Source organism: Drosophila subobscura, chromosome E, assembly GCF_008121235.1.
Source record: "Drosophila subobscura isolate 14011-0131.10 chromosome E, UCBerk_Dsub_1.0, whole genome shotgun sequence".
NCBI classification, from domain to species: domain Eukaryota; kingdom Metazoa; phylum Arthropoda; class Insecta; order Diptera; family Drosophilidae; genus Drosophila; species Drosophila subobscura.
Genome location: NC_048531.1, coordinates 9,041,656 through 9,064,281, shown reverse-complemented (window position 1 = coordinate 9,064,281; position 22,626 = coordinate 9,041,656). Strand labels below are relative to the sequence as shown.

Below are 22,626 nucleotides of genomic sequence, written 5' to 3'. Positions count from 1 at the left end.
CATATTATTTGTATTACATTTAAATGAATGATGTACGAGTGCCGGGTTGTACGGGAACAAAACAATAAAAACTATTTCGATAATACAAACTAACAATCTTGTGGGTTTATTACGTGATCTTTCGACTATGAACAAGCGGCCATTAGATGTGAACTTAAATTATTTTGAATTAAATAAGTAACGCGTCGAGTGGTTCAGTGTCTTTGGTCATGGCACCGCATCCATCTACTACTTCTCCTGATTCAGCGAATTGATGAACTCCTCTAGCTTCTCCTGGATCTGCCGCACTTTGACTGTGAAACGAACAAAAGCCATCAGGGAATATCCAAATCGAAATGGAGTTTACTTACTCAATTCCTCGGCGAGCAGCACGCGCTTGCCGGTCAGCAGATGTGCCTTCTTGTCGTCATCCTCGCTGAACTCATCCAGCACCGCCTTGATCTCCTTGTCCAGTCGCCTCGCCTCGCGGTTAATCACCTGCTGACGCAGCGCATTGCCCGTTATCTTGATGACCTGCTGTATGCGCCAGAAGAGCACAACATCACTGCAGGCGATCTGCAGAGTTGTCACATAAATAAAGTGGCTCCAAGTGGTCAAATTTGTTTCCTGCTTACCTCACACTCGGCACCCTGCTGCGTGTACAGGTAGTACGCCTTGCGGCAATCCTTGGCTCGCTGCAGTGCCTGATGCAGGAAGTGTCTGTAGAATGGGAATGGGAATAAATGAGGCCCAAAGAAGTGCCCGAAGCATTATCGCAACACTTACTTCCTGTACACCGGGAACCATGTCTGCCGAATGTAGTCTGTATCCACATCGACGTTCTCCCGCTGCACATTCTTGCGCACCGTCGTCAGCTCGTCGTAGCTCAAAGTGGGCAAATGTTTCTACAACAGGATGTGCTTTCCAGTGTTAATTCCAGACGATTCTACTCTATAGCTTACCGAATCATTTTTGAGTATCTTGTCCAGTTCGTTTTTGACGCTGCGCCTCTTTTGCTGATCCTGCGTGAGGTACTGCCAGTGGGTGAGGCGCTTCATTTGGCCAGGGCCGAACATCTGCGACAGCGTCTCCTCCGTTTGCGTTAGCTTGGCGGTGACGGAGGTCTCCAGGAACTTCACCGCCTGATCCCACTCCGCCTTGTCGTGCACAAAGCGATCCTCCAGCGTGTTCAGCTGTATCACACGCAACATATCGATGGCCTTGTCCTCCCAGCTGTGCCGCCGAATGGCCTCGTCCACCACCGCGCTCTTCAGCTGATCGAAAATGCCATCGTGATCCTGGGACTTCTTGGAGTGATCCATCAGCGATATGAACTCCTGCTGCAGTGCCTCCCAGCCGGCCTCCACGGATTTGGCTGGCAGCGCCTGCTCGGCCCACTGTCGCAGCTTGATGTCCACCATCGTGTTGAAGGAATCTAAGAGGGATCGGACAATGATCAGAAATTAGTTTATCGCAGCGTGCAACATGCAACAACAAGTATGATAGAATGGTAAACAGAGCCACAAAGCACTCGAAACACACACAGATCCGACTTCGATTACAGCCATTAGATTTCATTTTTTGACAAATTAACGCATCCGTCATAAAATGCAAAACAAATAAAAGCCGCGCCGTAACACGTTCTGTGGGCTCCCCAAAATCTGGTTTCATTACAGATGCTCGTAAATCTTTGCATATCAAGCGTTCCGGCAGCGCACATGACTGGCACTTGGGAGTCTGGGAAAGATTAGCAATCGATGTTAATGAATTCGGAATTGGGGAGTACACAGTAAAATTATACGCATGATTCAATTTGGGGAATTTGGGCGGCATTAAAACCGGTCTCGAAAGTGTTTTCGGCGCATGTGATTCCCTTCGCGGGAGTTCGAAGGTGCGCCAGGGGAAAAATAAACAAAGTTTAAACGGTGCACTGCCTCCAGCAGCTACTACACACACAACAACAGACACTGACGATTCGGGGAACGTGCCCCCGACGATGATGATTTAACGATGACGACGGCAACGGCGTTGGCTTACAACTTAAGAGCTTACAAACTACAAAATATTACTTTGAGAACCTGACTGAGCAGCGGGCAGGTAAACGTTCTCAAACACATAATTCGAGAGCTTCTCCCACAGCTTAGTGGTGAGTGTGTCGTCCCATTTCTTGGCTGAGATTTGCGAGAGCGTCACCACCTCGTCCAGTATTTCCCCTTTGGCCTTGTCGAACAGCTCATCGCGTCCAGATTCGCGCAATCTAAATATAAAATGAAATGTTTGTTAAACGCATAAAGGAGCAAATTGTCGCCTTGTTACCTGGGGAAGTTGTTTTTCCATTCCGTTTCCAGATTGAATCTGGTTGCCTTAAATGCATCCGCCTGCTGCTCAATGGTTTCCCGCACCATTTTCCAGAAACGATCCGAGACGGCCATGCTCAGATTTCGGCTGGTCACCTGGTGGGGCATTATGACGCCGCGACGACTGCAGGTATGAGGGGGAGATTAGCTTCATACCACATTCAATTGCCACATGCAATTTTCTACTCACTGGAAGAGCTTGGAGTTCTTGAAGAAGTCCTCCTCGTACTGACGAATGGCCTCTATGCTATCATCCTTGCGACCGCGGCCCGTCACCACAGCATAGTAGCCAAGAGCCTTCATGGGGAAGAGCTTGCCAGAGAGTATCTTTCTAATTCTTTCCGGATCAGCCAGCTCCTCGGCCAAGTCTACTTTGGTGAGCACAAAAATGGTTCGACGACCCAGGGGATCGCACTGCATGACCAAATCCGTGACATTGCTGCGCTCCGCATCCACAGATCCATCCTGAATGCACAGGATAATGGCATTGGGATTGCTCATGTAATGCTTTGTCATTTGGTGAATAGAATCCTTTGTGTCCGAGGCCATGTCCACCGTCATAGTCTAAGGAAAAACACACAAATACAGACTGAAGAAACAGGAGCAGCTGCGAATACTTACCGAAATGATGCCTGGCAGATCCACCAGTACCATGCGCTGCAGTCCAGGACCCTTGACTGTCATGGATATGACCTCATTGCTCACCGTCTTGCCACCGCGCACAGAGGCACGCATGCGGAACTCCACCTCACGGCGCAGATCAGCCAAATCGGCCTCCTTGGTCAGATCGTATTCCCGCTCCGAGTCGCGAAACTGGGCCACATGGTAGGGTCCCTCGGCGAGTGTTACTTTGACCGGGGCACGAGTCATCATCTCACCACTGCCGCGAGGAAAGATGCGCGCCTTGGCTATTGATTCCAGCACTGAGGTCTTGCCGCTGCTCTGATCTCCGACCACAACGACACGCGGCAGATGATCCGCCATGGTGTAGCCCGTGTCGTAGCCGCTCAGCTCATCCAATACCTCCGAGTACATGTCGATGAGGGACTTCTTAATCTTCTTCGCTGAGGACTTCTTGTTGGTCTTGAGCAGTATGTATTGGGTGCGCAGATCTCGGTTCTCCTTCTCCATTTTCTCAAGCTCCTTTTGGTATTTGATTTGCACATTCATGATCTCTGTCTGCAGCGTTTCCACCTGGTTCTGCATCTTTTCTATGTGGGTGAAAATATCGTTACAAAAGACTGGTTCTGTGTGAGATTGGATCAGGCATACCAAACTTCTTGCGACTCTCGTCTGTGGTGATGCCCAGTGCGGCGACAGTTGTCTTGGATGTTAGATCCTCTTTGGCTGCAATGGAATAAGCAATAAGTTTCGATTACAAAGGATTGGGTTCTCTCACTTTAAATGGGTTTAGAGGTCAGTGTTTGTTTGTGTGTGTAACCTACTTTCGACAATTTGGGCTCCTTGATAGTCAGCCGCTTCGATGGCATCGTCCAGGCGACTGTCGAACCACGAGCGCCATTCCGATAACTTATCCTCGCCAAGCTGCTTGAGCTCCGGATCTACAAGCAACAAACACCCCAATATCAGTAACATTCAACGTGCAATGGAGGTGTGCGAAATCATAATCAGCACGCAAATCGAACCGAGTGAAGTTTGTACAATGAAGCGTTCCCCCACCATGACCATTTAAAGTGAGAGAGAGAGAGATTGAACGGCAGGGGGGAGTTCAATACTCACCAATATCGATGGCGTTCTTCACCACAGCACCGACCTCGAGGAGATTCTTCGAGAACTGGCTCCAACGCTCGCCCTGTGGCATGGCGTCTTTCAGCCAATTCATGTCGGGCAGGCCATCCTTCCAGTCCTCGTATTTCTGCACGATCGAAATTTAATAAGTTGGCACTTTGCACATTATATAACAACGCAATGGAAACGTGAACTCACCTTGCTCAGGGACACGCCTCCGCCAATGGCACCGCCCAGCACGAGGTAGCGCAGCTTGAGGGCTCCTCTTAGAATGCGCACCACCAGCATGCCGTAGCCGCGAGACGGAGGCGGAATCGACCAGCCCCTCGCTGGATTGCCGGCTAATAGGAATTCTTCATGCTGACGCTGGCGCCCGTTGCCGCTTCCACTGCTATGCTGATCGTGGGGCGGACGACGTGGGTGGCTGGTGATGTTGCATAGCGTGGAATGATTGCAGCAGGCAACCTTCGTGGAGTAGACAACAGCCTTTTTTGCGGTACGCCTAGAACACAAGAAGAGTGGGGCGATGCGATGACGAAATCGGCAAACCAGCGAATGTTGGGTGTGCAGCCTTTGGGCGGAGCTATGCTTACCGGTAAGAGTTCTGATAGATGCGCAACATTATTGCTGATGGAAGCTGCAGTTGCCACACAGATTCTTTTGTTTATTATTGGGAAATTACTCAATTTTCCTTTCGCAAAAATTCATTTTCCCTTCGAACAGTGTGGCCGCTGACTTATATGTGACCGAGGAATTATCGATTAAATATACCGACAGTCCCTCGGTAATATACCCTTGCGTTTTCAAAATATACTGTAAATATATCATAGGTCTTAAATCATTTTTCTCGATTTTGATGTTCTTTTTGATATTACTAGCTAGTTAGGCGTCTCAGCGCTAAGACTATAATAATATTCGATTTAGTAATCAATCATCAACAAGATTGGCTAGTTTTCAAGACTTCGTTTTGTTGTAATGTTTACAAATTAAGTTAAAAACTAAAAAGGTCAAATAATAAAACTGGCATAAAACGTTACGTGAGTGGGAATGGATTGCTAAGTATTTGACAATTTGCTGCTTGTCTGCTGTTAGGTATAGAGTATGGCAATTTGTATACCCTATTTCCATATATTTATATTTTCTTTTCTGCCAAAGACATATCAAAATGTAGTGCCCACGCCCACAGAAAAAAACATTCCGCTACCACTAAATTTATATATTCTCGCATATTTCTAATATATCGTATTCGGATAAAGGTAACTTTACTTGTTAAATTAATACACATTAGAGCCCAGCATGAACGGTTAACCGAATCGATTCGGTCCGTTAGAATTAGCATAACATCAAATCGCTCGCCCAAAACGAACAGAACGAGGATTTCTCCCTTCCCTTGCATGTTTTGAGTCAACTTAGAGGCCTGCGAATGCAGCACATGCTGACATTAATCCGCAGTGCTTGCATTCGGCTACGTAGTGATCGAACGCATAAAAGGGGCATGGAGTATAGCTGTGTGAATTTATGAATACTGTGGACTGATGCAGGGCTCTAATACACATGCATATTGGCTACATAATATATTTCGCTTAACCGAGTTTTTAGATTTAGAATGCACTTTGCAAATGAAGTAACTTGTATCTGTTTCTATTTATGTTTATGTTTCTGTTTCCGTTTCCGCATCTTTTAAGAGAAATTCACAACGGGAAAGTACTTTCCCAGCCGCCGAATCTTCTTCATGGTCACAAAGCATTTAGAGCCGGTAACGTGTATTGCTTTGGTAAGGCTTTTATCTTCCAAAATCAGATCGATCTCCTCGATTGAGTTTAGATTATAAATATCTTTTGGTGTTTCGTTGGATTTCTTTTTGTTGCTTTTGCTATTGCTCTGGCTATTGTTTTTGTTGTTGTTGTTGTTAAAGTTCCTACTAAGATTGGTGTTATTATTAAAATATTGCTCTTGTTGAAGCGTAGCTTTGGCTGCATTCAATGTGTTCATGATTTGGTCCTTGGCATCATGAGGATCCGCTGCAGCAACGGTCCTGGGCTTCGTCTCGGGCTCCTCATCCTCGTCGTACTCTTCCTTTGTTTCGGCAACAGAGAATGTGTTGGTAATTAATATGGATTGTGAATATCTTTGATCGATATGTTGTGTTGATGAGGAAGCCGCCTCGCCGTCGGCGTAGCTGCGGTGACGCAGCTCGTATTCCTGAGCCTCTGTGATGCGATCCAGCGACTGGCTCTCGCGCATACGCCGCCTCCTGGTCGATGACGTTCCTGTCGAACCCTCCGTTACCACCGATTGCTGCTTCTCAGCTTGGGAATGCTTGTCCACATGGTCCTTCGGCTGTTTTCTATTCTTTTGTTGTGTGTGAGATTTGCGAGTTTCTTCAGATTTATTTGGCTGCAAATCGAAAATAATCTTGATTACTGGTGGAAAAAGTTCAGCGGGGGTTTACTCACCTCCTTGCATTGTCCTTGTCCTTCCTTCTTGCCGCTTACGCCACTGCTTTTCGAGATGAAATTTGCCGCACCGCTGGCCGAACCGGGCGGCGGATAGAGCTGATCCTGCGAGTCGCTGGAGTCGTCGTGCGAGTCTCGCCGGTGCATGCGAAACCGTGTGGGAGTGTCGCCCACGAATTTATTGATCTTTTTCTTGTTTCGCGTCTTTGTGTCATCGTCCGAGGCCTCCGAGCTGCTGCACGACGGTGTGCCTTTGTTGAGTTTTGTGCGACGGTGACTGAGCACCGGGTTCTTGCTGCTGCTCGGCAAAGGCTTCAACTTGCCAATCTCCAGCTCCTTCAGGCCTCTCAGAGTGTCCTCGTCAATCTTGGCACTTTTCTCCATTTGCTTGAGCTTCTGGGCCAACGTAGCATCTACGGAAACGACAATCTTTGTGCGTGAATTCCTAGGCACTCCCACGGCGGCAGGTGCAGTGGGCAGTACGTTGCTCGTACGCTCCTGCACCGCCCGATTGACTTGTCCCTCAGAAGTAGACTCCAGCCGCGATGTGGTCACCTTCAGCTCGTTTCCCACCACCGAACCCTCGCTGGCAGACTCCTCCTCGTCCTCCTCCCGCACAATACTGCACTTGCGACTCCGCTTGTCCTAAGCGAAGGCAAAATGGAATGTAATTAATGGCAGGAAACTAATCGATAGTGTATGAACTTACGGGCTTGCCGCCGTCGTTTGCTAATTGGGCAGCGGGTGTCACGTTAATGCTGATGGGCACAAGCTTGGGTGCTTCTGTGGGACTGGGTTTCTCAGCCACTGGCTTGCGGCTCGCATCCCCCGCTCTGTGAAAGAAGAATATTAATTGTGTGTGCGCTCCTTTCGAGTGGCATTCAGCACTTACTTCTGTTTCTGTGCCTGCTCCTCTCGCCGCCTTCGCAGCAGTATTTCAGCCACCAAAAAGTATGTGGCCGTTATATGATTGTACTTGTTCTTGTCGAGAGCCCTGATTCGGAAGCAAAATCAAAGGTTAACCAGGCGTAAAATGGTCTGTGGCGATGGTCTACTCACTGCACTATCTCCTCCTCGGACGCAATATTTCCATTGATCATTTTCTGTATGATAAAATCATGATCCTCTCCACTGAGCTGCTCGCGGCTGACCAAAGGCAGAAAATGCTCAGTGGATGTCGAGTCCGGCTCGTCAATTGGCTTTAGCCAGTCCGACGAGGCCAACTCCTCCACAGTAGCTCGCTTCTTGGGATCCCGCACCAGCATTGAAGCAATCAGAGTGCGGCACTCTGCCGAAACGTGCGCGGGCACAGTGTACTTGCAATCCATGATCATGGTCAGAGTCTCCGAGTCGTTGGCCTTCTCGAATGGCGCCTGTCCGACCACCAGCATGTACAGAATGACGCCAAGCGACCAAATATCTAAAAGACAAAATAAAAACATCAAAATCAAGAATCAATTGTACACCAAGTGGACACACTTACCCACTGCCGGTGCATCGTATGAATCACCCAGCAAGATCTCTGGAGCCGAGTAGGCCAGGCTGCCGCAAAAGGTTTCCAGTTTTTGGCCGGGCGAGAACTTGTTACTGAACCCAAAGTCGGTGAGCTTGACGAGGCCGAGCTTCTCGAAAAACACCACATTCTCAGGCTTCAAGTCCCTGTGATTGCGTGTGCCGAGCAGCGTCGCGAAACGAAACGAAAACGAAAAGTTACGTAAATTGCTGATCGGGGGCTGGTATTATCAGTGGGCGTGTATGCGAACTCACCGGTGCACAACGTGGAGCTGATGACAGTACGTGATCGCACGTAGGATTTGACGGAAATACTTTCGCGCCAGCTCCTCACTGAGTCCGGCTTCATGCTTCATTATGTAATCGTACAAATCCCCACCGTCGCCCAGCTCCAGCACCAGGTACAGCTTGGTCTGCGTGTCAATGACTTCGTACAATCGCACCACATTCGGATGCTGTACCAGCTTCATGCAGCTGTTGTGGGTCAAGGTCACACATTGCACATTAGTTGATGCGACACTCCTGGCTGCCTTTTGGTGTGTATTATACTCACCGCACTTCCTGGAACAGGTGCGTCTTGGAGACCTCGTCCAGCTTTGTCTTATCAACGACTTTCACCGCCACCTTTGCCCCGGTGAACACGTGACGCGCCAGCTTCACAACGGCAAAGTGGCCCGAGCCCAGTGTCTCCTCCAGATCGTACAGTCCGGCGATTTTGCCATCGCCCAGGCCACCAACGGGCTGCGTTTCCAGGGTCATCACGAGTGCTTTTCAATTTTTCCTATTGACCCACAAGCCGCGTCGCCGAGCACGACTGTCCGCGATTAGCTAAAACTATAATTATAATGGGTGAGCATTTCGGGCCTCTGTTTTCGTTGGAAAATCAACTGGTTCAACTGGAATGTTTTCTAAAAAGCACCGACGACCTTAATCGAATGTTTTGCTGCATAGCTTAACACCAGTTTATGCCTCACAAATTTCTTATTCACATTGATCCTTTTTATTTTGACTTTTGAACTCGCCAGGAGCTGCAGCAGGCAATGGAGGCAGGGCTGTTACACAAGGGGATGGAAAGGCAGGGCTGTTACCGTTTTAGAGCAGAGCCTCCTCCAGCAGCCGCAGCAGGAAAAACTATAATATGCTGGCCATTGCGCGATTGCTGTGGTCGAAGCTTGCCTTTAAGCGGTCAATAAAACGGTCTCAAACTAAACACTTTGCCGTTATCACACATGAAAAATTAATATTAGAATCTTTGTATACACATTTCGTGTGCATTAGTATCAGTGTGACCGCGAATTTGAGTGATACCATTAAAAATATACCTAAATATACCTTCTTTGAAGTCACTGTATCGGGGCAACCGATAGTAACATAACAATCGATGCGCTGCCAGACTATGCTGGTCTTGAAGTGCAGTGAAATACGCAAATAATCAAATAATTAAATAACTTACTGAGTATATTTGGCAGGCTGTTTGTTTCGCTTTTGCTCACAGACGCAACTGTCATGGGACTATTACATGTTTTTGTCACGCAGCACAGTAATTTTGCGCATCGCCTTGACTGCGATAGTCAACGACGACTCATCGATTGGCGCTATCGGTTGCTGCTCGTCCGTCCCCCCTTAAAATCCAAATTCTCAATAAAAATACAAAATATACAAATATATTTGGAAACCAACAGGCCAATAAATAGAATGAGCTTTGGATTTAACACAAAATCGCAAAGTACACATGTAGAAAGCAATAATCGTACCGTGGAGTCGGATCTGGCGCAAAAGGTGAGCTGTCTCCCTTTCGTTCGCATTGTTTTGACCAATCAGAAGTGAACTCTATTACATGACTTTCGATTTTGTTCATTGACAAGCGTGTGAAATTGTTCGTCCTTTGCCCTTCCAGCACGCAAACGGACACGCCATGGCAGATGCCGACCATGACCCCTATTCACACGAAAGAAACATGAGTTCCCACGAAGCACTCTTCAGTGGCTCGCTGAGCTCGCTTGCCCAGAGAGACGAGGGCGTGGAGGAGGATGTCGTCGGGTCCGGGACAGGCCTCGTCGGACTGCACAACATTGCCAACACTTGCTACATGAACTCGGCGATCCAAGCGCTGAGCAATTTGCCGCCTCTGACGCACTACTTCATCAACTGCAGCGATCTGGTGGAGTACATTGCGGATCAGAGTGCGCTTGCCCGTATCTGCAAGCCAGCAGGGCTGGCCAAGAGCTACAGGCGCCTGATGCAGGAAATCTGGACAGAGATGGAAGATCCCAAAGGTAGAAATTCGTTTTTGAAATGATCAAAATGCCATAAGCAAATTTTGTTTTCCAGAATACATTGCACCGCGTGGCATTTTGTATGGCATACGGTCGGTGCATCCGATGTTTCGCGGCTACCAGCAGCATGACACGCAGGAGTTCCTTCGCTGCTTCATGGATCAGCTGCATGAGGAGCTGACGGAGCAAGTTTTTGTACAGCCGCAGCAGCAGCAACAATCGCCACAGCAGCAGAATAATCAGCCCAACGAAACTGACGACGACAACGAGGACGAAGTGACGCCCGCCTCGCATTCGACGGCAGACTCTGAAAGCGACTATGAAACGTGTGAGAGCAGCATGTCGGAATTCACGGGGGAAGTCCATATGAACACCGAATACTTTGTTACGCCAAGCCGAACTGCCGTGGGTTCCAGCACTACCCAGATGCCAGAGTCTGCTCCAAAGCAACAGCAACAGCGTCAGCAGAAGCAGCGTGAAACATCACCGGAGCAGACCCCACCGGTAGAGTCAGCTCGTTCCATCATCAGCGACGTGTTCGACGGCAAACTGCTGTCCGCTGTTCAGTGCCTTACCTGCGATCGCGTGTCCTCACGACAGGAAACATTCCAGGACCTTTCACTGCCCATTCCCACACGAGACTTCCTCACTATGCTGCACCAGACACACAGCATAAGTGTCCAGAGTCTGAGTGCCGCCGAAACGTCGAGCAGAACCAATGACGGCTGGTTGACGTGGATGTGGGGCGTGTTCCGATCGTGGCTGTACGGACCCTCGGTCACACTCTACGACTGCATGGCCAGTTTCTTCAGTGCGGATGAGCTCAAGGGCGACAACATGTACAGGTGACAGTCTGCTCCAATCAGTTATCTCGATTCGATGCCTAATTGTCGGCATTTCCTTTCAGCTGCTCGCGATGCAACAAACTGCGTACGGGCATCAAGTACTCGCGTGTCCTCAACCTGCCCGAGGTGCTGTGCATCCACCTGAAGCGCTTCCGACACGATCTGTCCTACAGCTCGAAGATATCCTCGCACGTTTACTTCCCCCTGGAGGGCTTCGACATGCGGCCGTACGTGCACAAACTGTGCAAGAGCGAGGTGCCCATCTACAATCTTTCGTCCGTGATCTGCCACCATGGCACCGTCGGCGGTGGCCACTACACCTGCTATGCACGCAACGCTCTGAACGGACGCTGGTACGAGTTCGACGATCAGTTCGTGAGCGAGGTGAATCCCGAAGTGGTGCAGAACTGCCAGGCCTACGTACTCTTCTACCAAAAGCACAATCCACTGATGAAGCTCATTCGCGAGGAAGCCGTACATCTGTCCAATGCGCATCCGCTCTGCGACTCGGACATTCAGTTCTATGTGACGCGTGAGTGGATCTCCCGGCTGGCCACCTTCTCCGAGCCGGGCCCCATCAATAACCAGGAAATGCTGTGTCCCCACGGCGGCGTCCTACATTCCAAGATACCCATGATCAGCCAGATTGCCGTGCCCATTTCCCAGCCCCTGTGGGACTTTTTGTGCAAAAACTTTGGCGGTGGACCGCCAGTGAACATTCTCTTTGAGTGCGAGATCTGCAAGCGGGCGGCCGAGGCGCTCTGCCGGCGACAGCAGCACGAGCTCAACGAGTTCACAAGATTGAATGGGCTGCAAAGCGAGTTCGATTCATCTGCCATCTATGCCATTGACATGCCCTGGCTGCGCTCCTGGCAGAACTTTTCACGCGGCAAGACCTCCAAGGAGCCGGGCCCCATCAAGAACGATGGCATCTGCGCATCCACGGACAGCAGCTGCACCATTCGCTGTGTGAGAATCGGATCCGATTATGCGCAGCTCAATGCACGCTCCTGGCGGCTTCTGCATGGCATCTATGGCGGCGGACCGGAGATCTTGCTGCGACAGGCTCTCTCCGATGACGAAGACGGCGACGAGGAGATCGAAATCATCGAACAGGATGCCGAGTGCTATGACGCGCAGGAGCCCGAAGCGGAAGAGGAAGATATTACGGCCGATAGCTATCAGGGCAATCATTCCGACACCGAGAGCAGCCGAGGACGCCGCACCACACCCAGTCCAAGTGTGAGTCCCGTTCCCGGTCCCTCGCCAAAGCCACCGCAAACTGTTGAGACAACACCCATACCCGAGCAGCACAACACGCCCAAATCGAAGCGCAGCAGAACCAGCGTGACTGCCTTGCGGCTGAACATGCGAAAGCGAGGGAAGCGCAATCGCAGCAGCTTCAAGCACACGGACATGTTTGGAGCGAAAGGTAGGCACTCCCCAAATCGGCCACAGAGAGTAGTTTCTCATTTATGTTTTGCACTTTCAGGAAATTACAATGCCAATACCAATGCGGAGCCACCCGCTGCAGCAGACCATCGGGAAAAGGATAAAGAGAAGGAAAAGAAAAAGGAGAAAGAGAAGGAGAAGACCACAGCATTTCAGAGCGAATACAGCATACCAATATCGATACCATTCCAAAGCGACAATTTCCAGGTCAACGGCTTGCCGGAGAAGACGAGGGAGAAGGGAAAGCGGCGGAATAGTGTCAGCGGCAGCAAGACCAACAACAAGGAGAACGTCACGCTGCAAAAGTTTGTGACGGTGCGCGAGCCCAATGGCACGGCGGACGAGACTGATATTTGATCGACGGCGCGAGCAGCTCCCAAGCCCAAAAACAGGCCACAATCAAAGTTTAGGCGCAAACCGAAGCGCCATTAGTGTTATATACCTCAGTGTATAGCTGGGTGGAGGCTATATAAATTGTGTAAAAATTGTATTTATGAGTTGATTATTGAGTATTGCAATGCGCATACAAGTTTCTAGTTTTACTAGCTATAATTGAGACAGGCAAGGCCCGCTCCTTGCCTACACGAGAGCACTCAAACGATTGTACATAACATTGAAGGATTTAATTGAATTTGGAAAATAAATCAGATTATGCATGCATCAACCACGGACCAGCTAGCGATGTTGGCAAATGTTTTAAAGGCTACTTTTAGGGTGGCTGCCTCGGCCACACATGAGTGTGCATTGGTCCACTCCACATAGTGCCACAGTGGGCTATTTATAGAGCCCGCACACCCCTCTACCACACAGATGTGCTCTTCTAATGACTGCCCGACAGCTCGGCGGCACAGTTTCAAGAGGCAGAGGCCCAGCGAATCGTGTACCTCTCGTGTGGATGCACACCGCGCTGATACGTGTGTACATGCTGGGCGCTGTTAGTGTGTTGGAGAATCTCGTTGGAAAAGCATCTCCATTGCGATGAATCCCTGCAATGTGTGCGAGCAGCCGACCAAGAGCAAGTGCTCCAACTGCAATCAGGTGTCCTACTGCAGTGTGCAGCATCAGAAGCAGGACTGGAAGGCGCACAAATCCAGCTGCCATCCGTTTAAGGCAAGAACTTTCCCGAAGTTTCCCACCGCAAACGACATAACCTCAACCTGAATCACTTTCGCTTGCAGATTGCCCACAATGAGCTGCTCGGGCGACACTTGGTGGCCACGCGCAACATAAAGCCGCACGAGATCATACTGAAGGAGGCGCCGCTGGTGCGGGGACCAGCACAGATCACGCCGCCTGTCTGCATGGGCTGCCTGAACAGCATCGAGCCGGAGGATCACATCGATTGCGACCTGTGCGGCTGGCCGCTGTGTGGCCCCGAGTGCAAGTCGCTCGAGGAGCATCGGGCCGAGTGTCAGCTCACCCAGCAGCGGGGCCAGAAGGTGAATGTGCACGAATTCAATGGCTCCCATCCGCTGTACACCTGCGTGAGCACCGTGCGCTGCCTGCTCATCGGCGAGACGAGCCCGGAGAAGGCGCGCAAGTTCCAGGAGCTCGAGTCGCTGGAGTCCACCAGGCGCGGCTCCAACCAATGGAAGGCGGATCTCGCCAGCATTGGCCAGTTCATACCCAAGTAGGCAGCCAGCTGGCGGTACTCTGACCGAGATTATAACCCAATCGATTGCAGGTTCTTCAAGACGGAGAGATTCAGCGAGGAGGAAGTGATGAAAGCTGTGGGCGCCCTGCAGATCAATGGCCACGAAGTTCCCACCTCGGATCCCCCACACGTGGCCGTCTTCTACACGGCCTCCTTCACGGAGCACTCCTGCATGCCGAACCTGGCCAAGAGCTTCAACAAGAACGGACACTGCATCCTGTGGGCGCCGCGCGAAATCAAGAAGAACTCCCATCTGAGCATCTGCTACTCGGACGCCATGTGGGGCACTGCCGACCGGCAGCGTCATCTCGTTCAGACGAAGCTCTTCAAGTGCGCCTGCGAGCGCTGTGCGGATGTCACGGAGCTGGGCACCTACTACAGCGCCATCAAGTGTGAGGACAGCCGCTGCGATGGTCTCATGTTGCCCAGCAAGTCGGACGATTGGAATGGCAGTTGGAAGTGAGTGACCGTAGCTACATTTTATATAGTTATCTTCACGCCTTGTTGCTGCTTCGCAGGTGCCGCGAGTGCCAGAAGCAGGTGCAGAGACACTACATAGATCGCATACTGGAGCGAGCGGGCAAAGACCTGCAGACCATGGAGAAGACTGCGGAAAACGGCTTAAAGTGAGTGAATGCCGCCAGTGTTGGAAAGGGGCTGCCAACTCGTTCTCATTTATCTTCCTTCTGCAGATACCTAAAGCACTATGAAAAGTGGCTGCCGCCGCGTCACTTTCACATGAGTGAGGTGAAGATACTGCTCGTCCAGCTGCTGGCCAAGGATCAGCAGGAACTGATGGTGCTAGCCGACGATAAGTTGGCCCTGAAGCTGCAGTTCTCCTCGGAGCTCGTACAGCTATACGAGACCCTTGCGCCATGTAAGTGCCATTATCGGACATTGCCTTGGGGCAGCCTTATCTAAAGTGCTTTGTTCTGTTTTATTATGCACACAGGTGAGGTACGCACACTCGGCACGCTCTGCTTTGAGCTGCACTCGGCCATCGCCGAGCAGACACGTCGCGTGTCCCTGGAGACGAGTCTGTCGCCCAAGGAGCGGCTGGAGGAGTCCCTGCTGTACGTGGACAAGTGCGTAAACTATTTGCAGTACGAGTCGGACATCTTTGTGGAGGGTCACATACTCAAGCAGGCCAAAATCAATCGCGATGCGCTGCGCATGGTCATGAGGATCTCCTAGTCTGGCAATTGAATCACTGCAAACCGTGTCGTCCAGAGATAGCAGCAATTATACAGAAGTCTCGAGTGTATGGCTCTTTTCGAAATCTACAATAAATTGTCATTACTGGATTTGCTTAATTTCATATCTGCCAAGCGATTCCCATCGGAACACGGAACACGTACAAACTGCCGAGTAATGTCCATGGCTTGCTCACGCGCTCAACGTCATAGTCGGGGCTCTAATCGAATCTAATTCGATTTGTATAATATATTTGGGCGCGTGAGGAAGTCCCGATAAGGATAAGATATTCCGTTTTGCGTGTGTGTTTGTGGCCCTCCTCCTCCGGCAGCACTCTCTCCTCCATCTCTCATCATACCATAGCTGAGGTTGGGTTGTCATTCCCCAAAATCAAAGCAATCGATACAGCACTTACTCATAATACATTCATAGACTGGTGATAACGATGACTTAACTTATCTGGCAAACGGCAAAGACTTCTTTATCTTTTTACATATAAAAAGCGCTTTTATAGGCCATTTCAAATCAATTTGAATCGATGGGCTTTCTTTTGGATATGTCAGGAAGAAGGACATCTACCAGATGATGAAATATTCAACACAATGTGCGCAATCTATGGAAAATGCTTTGCCATGATCGATTGTATGCGTATCTTCAATGTGCAATTATTGGATTTATGGCATTTACGCGGGTATATATAGTGTTTCCCCTGATATCCTATCAAATTCGGAACCCAATAGATCAATGAGTATTTAAAAAATAGACAGTTGCCAAGAGCTGGCTTTGAGGACATCCCACCTCAATGAGCGTTCAAAAACCCATTGGTAAAAAGCCTATTCTGCCATCGTCACATTATAAAATTCTATTGGGAGCAGCTCTCATTTCATGCTTTCACGTGCTGTGGTCATTTATTTCCATTGAATGTCTGGGCAGGTATTTCGCCAGCAGACCAGAATCACCGTTAGTCTCAAGAATTGGGCACTTGTTCAATTAACATGGTCGATAAGCACTATCAGACGTGATAAGGCCCGCATTCTATGGCTTTTGCCTGCTCGGCGCTTTCTGCATATATAAATGCCCGCGCCTGTGCACACATTTTAATAGTCTTTTTTGCCCAGCGCTACCACCAGGACGTCTCTGAAAACCTAAACTTAAACATTGATATTGATCGATAGTGCGAATTTTCCATAGAAACTTACATACACCAGGATGACCGCCTCGAATGGCGTCGTCGGCAAGGACGATGATAAATCGCGTTTGCAGTACAAATCAAACATCGTCCTGGGATCATCTGCATTCGAAGATCAGGATAAAGACTCAAAGAGCTTGTAAGTTGCAACATATAACAGATCAAAGGACTTACTCCTCCACAAGTGTCCATGTGAATCATTGTGAAATGTTTGAAGAAAGATTAAGTGTGGAGCAGCAACAACAGTGATTAAAGTTCAGAGTACTTGTAGCCCATTCAGAAATTGAGTGATCGTTTAGTTCCCCCCTCTATGCATAATGAAAGGAAATTCTTTCATTAATTTGTGTTGTGAAATATTCATAACAATGCCGTTGTTGTCTGCAACAAATGCCGAAGAAGTTTTTTCACCTTTTACGGAAAGTGCATTTTAACGATGACATTGCTAATTGCAAACTAATAAACATTAAAGTGACGGCCTTGTGATACCCTTTCGAAGGCACCCAAGCCTTCTGCTCCCGGCGTGCAGATACGGGAACAAACAAGTGACAAAGCTTACCATTGATACCAGCATAAATAAATCAGCTGAATAATTGTAATTCGAGCATTTCTTGAGATAATTTTTGCAAAGTTTTGGGTGTCGTGAGCGCAAAGTGTATGCCTCAAGCAATGTGAATTTACGTGGTAAATCCCAAGTGAATTCACCTTTCGCTCAAGCTACGTGATTTCACCACATCTTCTCTGCTCTCTTTTGAGAGGAAAACCAAGGTGAATTTAGTAAAATTTTTCTAAATAAATTCCCATTGTTGAAGACCATCCTTTTTAAGGGGAATTTACAGAGAAAACATGACGTCATAAATAAATTCATCTTTATCACAAGGCTTTCACCTTTATCTTACTCTAAGAATATTGAACTGGGTTTGTCAGTAGGCATGCATAAAACAACAAAAAAACACCACCAAGAGCCGGGAGCAGCGAGTTGAAAAGCGGAATTCACCTCATTGCTAAATTCACCTTGAGTTAGACACGCAATTTCTACACACTTTAATGCGCTTCTGCAGAAAGAGAAACCGTTTCGCCGACAACCATACAAACTCGTAAGGTAGAGTATCAGTTGCGCCGCTGCTAACATTCGTTCGTTTATCTTTTATCGATGCCTAATGCAATAAATTTGGAAAACAAAAACACAATAGCGCAGGGTCTGCGGGCTCAATATAATAATAGTAGGTATAGCCCGTACTACTACATATGCACACACATACAAACATACATATGCGCGTATCTTCAATTTGATGTTTGATAATGGCAAAACCAATGTGTAGTAGTCGCGCGCTGATATGTGGGCTGTGTAGGGACTGGTGTCATATGGCGATAAGAAATTCGCAATGGCGTGCCTCGGTTGGCTATATCTATTGGGGTTCGGGTTCACGTTCATGGCGTTATGGCGTCAATAGAACACAGATAAACTGTAATAATCACCGATGAGTGGCGTGCGTGCTCGCCCTTTATTGCAGTGCACCCAACAAGACGAATAAGAATTCCAATCATGACAAGGCAGAAGAGGAGGAGAAGGACGATGGCTCGTACAAGGAGGAGGTCAAGCAGGTGGGCTACTTCCAGATGTTCCGCTATGCCACCACCAAGGATCGCACACTCTACATCATCGGACTGCTGTCTGCCGTGGCCACAGGTCTCACGACTCCAGCCAACAGTTTGATCTTCGGCAACTTGGCAAATGTAAGTGAAATGTGCAGTGATTAGAGTGTTCCCCTCTTACATTTATATCTTAACCTGTAGAACATGATCGATTTCGGCGGCACAGTTGAGGGTAGAACGTACCAGCGTGCCGGCGATGACCAGGGAGACTTGCTGCTGGACAAGGTGCGCGAGTTCTCGCTGCAGAACACCTACATTGGAATTGTGATGCTGGTGTGCTCCTATCTATCCATCACCTGCTTCAACTACGCCGCCCACAATCAGATTCTGACCATCCGATCCAAGTTCTTCCGCTCCATCCTGCACCAGGACATGAGCTGGTATGACTTCAACCAGAGCGGCGAAGTGGCCAGTCGCATGAACGAGTAAGTTGCTTCCCAAGCATACACCAAACTATCCTCTTAACTCATCTCTGCCCCTTAGGGATCTGTCCAAAATGGAGGATGGCCTCGCCGAAAAGGTCGTCATGTTCATCCACTACCTTGTGGCCTTTGTGGGCTCCCTGGTGCTGGCATTTGTCAAGGGCTGGCAGCTTTCGCTGGTGTGCCTCACGAGCCTGCCGCTGACTTTCGTCGCAATGGGTCTGGTGTCGGTGGCCACGGCCAGGTTGGCCAAGCAAGAGGTGACCCAATACGCTGGAGCTGCAGTCGTGGCCGAGGGCGCTCTGTCCGGCATTCGCACTGTGAAGGCGTTCGAGGGAGAGGGCAAGGAGGTGTCGGCCTACAAGGAACGTGTTGTGGCCGCCAAGCTGCTCAACATCAAGCGCAACATGTTCTCCGGCATCGGTTTCGGCATGCTCTGGTTCTTCATCTACGCCTCGTACGCCCTGGCCTTCTGGTATGGCGTTGGACTGGTGATCAAGGGCTACCACGATCCGTATTACGCCAGCTACGACGCCGGCACCATGATTACTGTCTTCTTCTCCGTCATGATGGGATCTATGAACATCGGCATGGCCGCACCTTACATCGAGGCATTTGGCATTGCCAAAGGCGCCTGCGCCAAGGTCTTCCACATCATCGAGCAGATCCCAACCATCAATCCCATCGGCCATCAGGGCAAGAGCCTCAACGAGCCCCTCACCACCATCGAGTTCAAGGACGTCGAGTTCCAGTATCCGACGCGCAGCGAGATTCCCATTTTGAATCGTCTCAACCTGAAGATCCATCGCGGTCAGACTGTGGCCCTGGTCGGACCCTCAGGCTGCGGCAAGTCCACGTGCATCCAGCTGCTGCAGCGCTTCTACGACCCCTCCGCCGGCGATCTCTACTTCAACGGCCACAGCCTGCGCGACATTGACATCAACTGGCTGCGCTCCCGCATCGGCGTCGTCGGCCAGGAGCCCGTGCTCTTCGCCACATCCATCTACGAGAACATCCGCTATGGGCGCGAGGACGCCACCGATGCTGACATCGAGGCGGCAGCCGAGGCTGCCAATGCGGCTGTGTTCATCAAGAAGCTGCCACGCGGCTATGAGACGCTGGTGGGCGAGCGGGGAGCTCAGTTGTCTGGCGGACAGAAGCAACGGATTGCCATTGCACGTGCATTGATACGCGACCCGGAGATCCTGTTGCTGGACGAGGCTACCTCGGCCCTGGACACCGCCAGTGAGGCGAAGGTGCAGGCTGCCCTGGAGAAGGTCAGCGCTGGACGCACCACCATCATTGTGGCTCATCGGCTGTCGACGGTGCGACGCGCGGACAAGATTGTGGTGATTAACAAGGGCGAGGTAGTGGAGAGCGGCACGCACCAGGAGCTGATGATGCTGAAGAATCATTACTTCAATCTGGTAACCACACAGCTGGGCGAGGATGATGGCACCGTGATGAGCCCCACCGGCGACATTTACAAGAATTTCGACATCAAGGACGAGGACGAGGAGGAGATCCAGGTGCTGGAGGAGGTGGACGAGGAGGAACCAGAGGCCGTCACAAAGGACAAGAAGAAGAAGAAGGTGAAGGACCCCAACGAGGTCAAGCCCATGGCGGAGGTGATGAAAATGAGCCACCCGGAGTGGGCACAGATCACCGTTGGCTGCATCTCCTCCGTGATTATGGGCTGTGCCATGCCCATCTTTGCGGTGCTCTTCGGCAGCATCCTCCAGGTGCTGTCCGTCAAGAACAACGACGAGTATGTCCGCGAGAACAGCAACCAGTACAGTCTCTACTTCCTGATTGCCGGCATAGTCGTGGGCATTGCCACCTTCCTGCAGATTTACTTCTTTGGCATTGCCGGCGAGCGACTCACGGAGCGCCTGCGTGGCCTCATGTTCGAGAAGATGCTGAATCAGGAGGTGGCCTGGTTTGACGACAAAGCCAACGGCACTGGAAGCCTCTGCGCCCGACTCTCCGGCGATGCAGCCGCTGTCCAAGGCGTAAGTTTTGCCATTCAACTAATTCATTATTCCCCAGCTGATGGCTATCTTTTCAATTGATTTACGCAGGCAACTGGCCAGAGAATCGGCACGATCATTCAGTCTATTTCTACACTGGCCCTCGGCATCGGTCTGTCCATGTACTACGAGTGGAGCCTGGGTCTGGTCGCTCTCGCCTTCACGCCCTTCATCCTCATCTCGTTCTACATGCAGCGCACGCTCATGGCCCAGGAGAACATGGGCACGGCCAAGACCATGGAGAACTGCACCAAGCTGGCAGTCGAGGTGGTCTCCAACATCCGCACCGTTGCCTCCCTAGGACGCGAGGAGATGTTCCATCGTACCTACATCGGCATGCTCGTCCCGTCCGTCGAAGTGAGTAGCTCCGAAAACCTGTGCAACTCGAACAGCAACTAATCGATCCCCCCACAGATAGCCAAGCGAAACACCCACTTCCGTGGCCTGGTCTATGGCCTTGCCCGCTCCCTCATGTTCTTCGCGTATGCCGCCTGCATGTACTACGGCACCTGGTGCGTGATCAATCGGGGCATCGAGTTCGGAGATGTCTTCAAGTAAGTGCCCGAAAGAGTGTAGATCGAGAGAGAATAGCTGTTCTACAGTTTACCTTTTCTTTCAGAGTATCCCAGGCCTTGATCATGGGCACGGCGTCGATAGCCAACGCTCTGGCCTTTGCCCCCAACATGCAGAAGGGAATCACTGCCGCCAAGACAATCTTCACGTTCCTGCGTCGCGAGCCAACGATTGTGAACCGCCCGGGAGTGTCGCACGAGCCATGGCACTGCCAGGGCAACGTCACCTACGACAAGGTTGAGTTTAGCTATCCCACACGCAGGGAGATCCAGGTGCTCAAGGGTCTGGAGCTGGGCGTAAAGAAGGGCCAAAAGGTGGCCCTGGTGGGTCCCTCCGGCTGCGGCAAGTCCACCTGCATCCAGCTGATCCAGCGCTTCTACGACGTGGACGAGGGCGCCGCGCTCATCGATGAGCATGATGTCCGAGATGTCTCAATGTCGAATCTGCGCCAGCAACTCGGCATCGTATCGCAGGAGCCGATCCTCTTCGATCGCACCATCCGGGAAAACATTGCCTACGGCGACAATGCGAGATCTGTCACCGACCAGGAGATCATGTCAGCCTGCAAGAAGTCCAATATTCACGAGTTCATTGCGAATCTGCCACTGGTAAGAAATCAGCTTTCCCTCCAAAGATTAGTCTCTAATCTGTGACTTTCCCCCCTTAGGGTTACGACACGCGAATGGGTGAGAAGGGAGCCCAGCTGTCTGGCGGTCAGAAGCAGCGCATTGCCATTGCGCGCGCCCTCATCCGTAACCCCAAGATCATGCTGCTCGACGAGGCCACCTCTGCCCTGGATGCCGAGAGCGAAAAGGTGGGTCCATACCTCTAAGCAACTGCTTGCAGTATTCTTCATCCTTTGCTTTATCCTTTGGCAGGTTGTCCAAGATGCGCTGGATGCCGCATCCGAGGGTCGCACCACGATCAGCATAGCCCATCGACTGTCCACCGTTGTCCACTCGGATGTGATCTTTGTGTTTGAGAACGGCGTCGTCTGTGAGACCGGCTCCCACAAAGATCTGCTGGAGAATCGCGGACTCTACTACACGCTCTACAAGCTGCAGAGCGGAGCCATGTAGACAGCACTGCCATAGCATACGATATCGATAAAATAGAATTAAACTAGATCATAATAAACCATTGTATAGGCTAAGAAATCGCGATCAAAGTTAGTTATTCGATTGTACAAAGAATTTGTTCGTAGACCTAAGATTATTTATGTTTGTCATTGTTTAAGACTTCTTTGAATTGATGTATGGAATTTGTATTATCAAGTAAATTTCAA

General features: G+C 50.2%; 5 protein-coding genes across 9 annotated transcripts; 3 read left to right on the top strand and 2 right to left on the bottom strand.

Annotated features, from left to right (window-relative positions):
* Window positions 1-74: 74 nt before the first annotated feature.
* Window positions 75-4,837, bottom strand: LOC117890701 (dynamin-like 120 kDa protein, mitochondrial). 4 transcript variants are annotated; one of them, XM_034795711.1, is made up of 14 exons: window positions 4,679-4,837; window positions 4,284-4,587; window positions 4,077-4,212; window positions 3,782-3,898; window positions 3,609-3,683; window positions 2,958-3,547; window positions 2,527-2,900; window positions 2,296-2,460; window positions 2,049-2,236; window positions 942-1,414; window positions 766-884; window positions 615-699; window positions 351-555; window positions 75-293 (listed from the first exon to the last, which is right to left on the bottom strand). In XM_034795711.1, the coding sequence occupies exons 1-14, from the start codon at window positions 4,705-4,707 to the stop codon at window positions 229-231; spliced, it is 2,925 nt and encodes a 974-aa protein (XP_034651602.1). In that variant the 5' UTR covers window positions 4,708-4,837; the 3' UTR covers window positions 75-228. The 4 variants fall into 4 exon arrangements, with proteins under 4 accessions (XP_034651602.1, XP_034651603.1, XP_034651604.1 ...); XM_034795712.1 differs by having other exon boundaries at window positions 2,058-2,236; XM_034795713.1 differs by lacking the exon at window positions 3,782-3,898.
* Window positions 4,838-5,286: 449 nt separating this feature from the next.
* On the bottom strand, window positions 5,287-9,347 carry LOC117890703 (SNF-related serine/threonine-protein kinase). Of its 2 annotated transcripts, XM_034795720.1 has the most exons (10): window positions 9,142-9,347; window positions 8,607-8,887; window positions 8,309-8,527; window positions 8,025-8,200; window positions 7,601-7,961; window positions 7,434-7,535; window positions 7,251-7,374; window positions 6,542-7,186; window positions 5,718-6,482; window positions 5,650-5,673 (listed from the first exon to the last, which is right to left on the bottom strand). In XM_034795720.1, the coding sequence occupies exons 2-9, from the start codon at window positions 8,810-8,812 to the stop codon at window positions 5,766-5,768; spliced, it is 2,550 nt and encodes an 849-aa protein (XP_034651611.1). In that variant the 5' UTR covers window positions 8,813-8,887; window positions 9,142-9,347; the 3' UTR covers window positions 5,650-5,673; window positions 5,718-5,765. The 2 variants fall into 2 exon arrangements, with proteins under 2 accessions (XP_034651610.1, XP_034651611.1); XM_034795719.1 differs by having other exon boundaries at window positions 5,287-6,482.
* A 247-nt stretch (window positions 9,348-9,594) lies between these two features.
* Window positions 9,595-13,116, top strand: LOC117890699 (ubiquitin carboxyl-terminal hydrolase 20). The gene is made up of 5 exons (XM_034795709.1): window positions 9,595-9,832; window positions 9,951-10,329; window positions 10,385-11,174; window positions 11,237-12,606; window positions 12,667-13,116. The coding sequence occupies exons 1-5, from the start codon at window positions 9,749-9,751 to the stop codon at window positions 12,981-12,983; spliced, it is 2,940 nt and encodes a 979-aa protein (XP_034651600.1). The 5' UTR covers window positions 9,595-9,748; the 3' UTR covers window positions 12,984-13,116.
* A 384-nt stretch (window positions 13,117-13,500) lies between these two features.
* Window positions 13,501-15,584, top strand: LOC117890740 (SET domain-containing protein SmydA-8). The gene is made up of 6 exons (XM_034795791.1): window positions 13,501-13,736; window positions 13,805-14,256; window positions 14,311-14,739; window positions 14,799-14,906; window positions 14,973-15,157; window positions 15,233-15,584. Exons 1-6 carry the CDS (start codon window positions 13,605-13,607, stop codon window positions 15,472-15,474), a joined length of 1,548 nt encoding a protein of 515 aa, XP_034651682.1. The 5' UTR covers window positions 13,501-13,604; the 3' UTR covers window positions 15,475-15,584.
* A 1,006-nt stretch (window positions 15,585-16,590) lies between these two features.
* On the top strand, window positions 16,591-22,613 carry LOC117890697 (ATP-dependent translocase ABCB1). Its single transcript, XM_034795705.1, has 9 exons — window positions 16,591-16,802; window positions 18,175-18,397; window positions 18,458-18,741; window positions 18,800-20,750; window positions 20,820-21,125; window positions 21,183-21,322; window positions 21,388-21,949; window positions 22,009-22,155; window positions 22,220-22,613. Exons 1-9 carry the CDS (start codon window positions 16,684-16,686, stop codon window positions 22,418-22,420), a joined length of 3,933 nt encoding a protein of 1,310 aa, XP_034651596.1. The 5' UTR covers window positions 16,591-16,683; the 3' UTR covers window positions 22,421-22,613.
* Window positions 22,614-22,626: the final 13 nt, after the last annotated feature.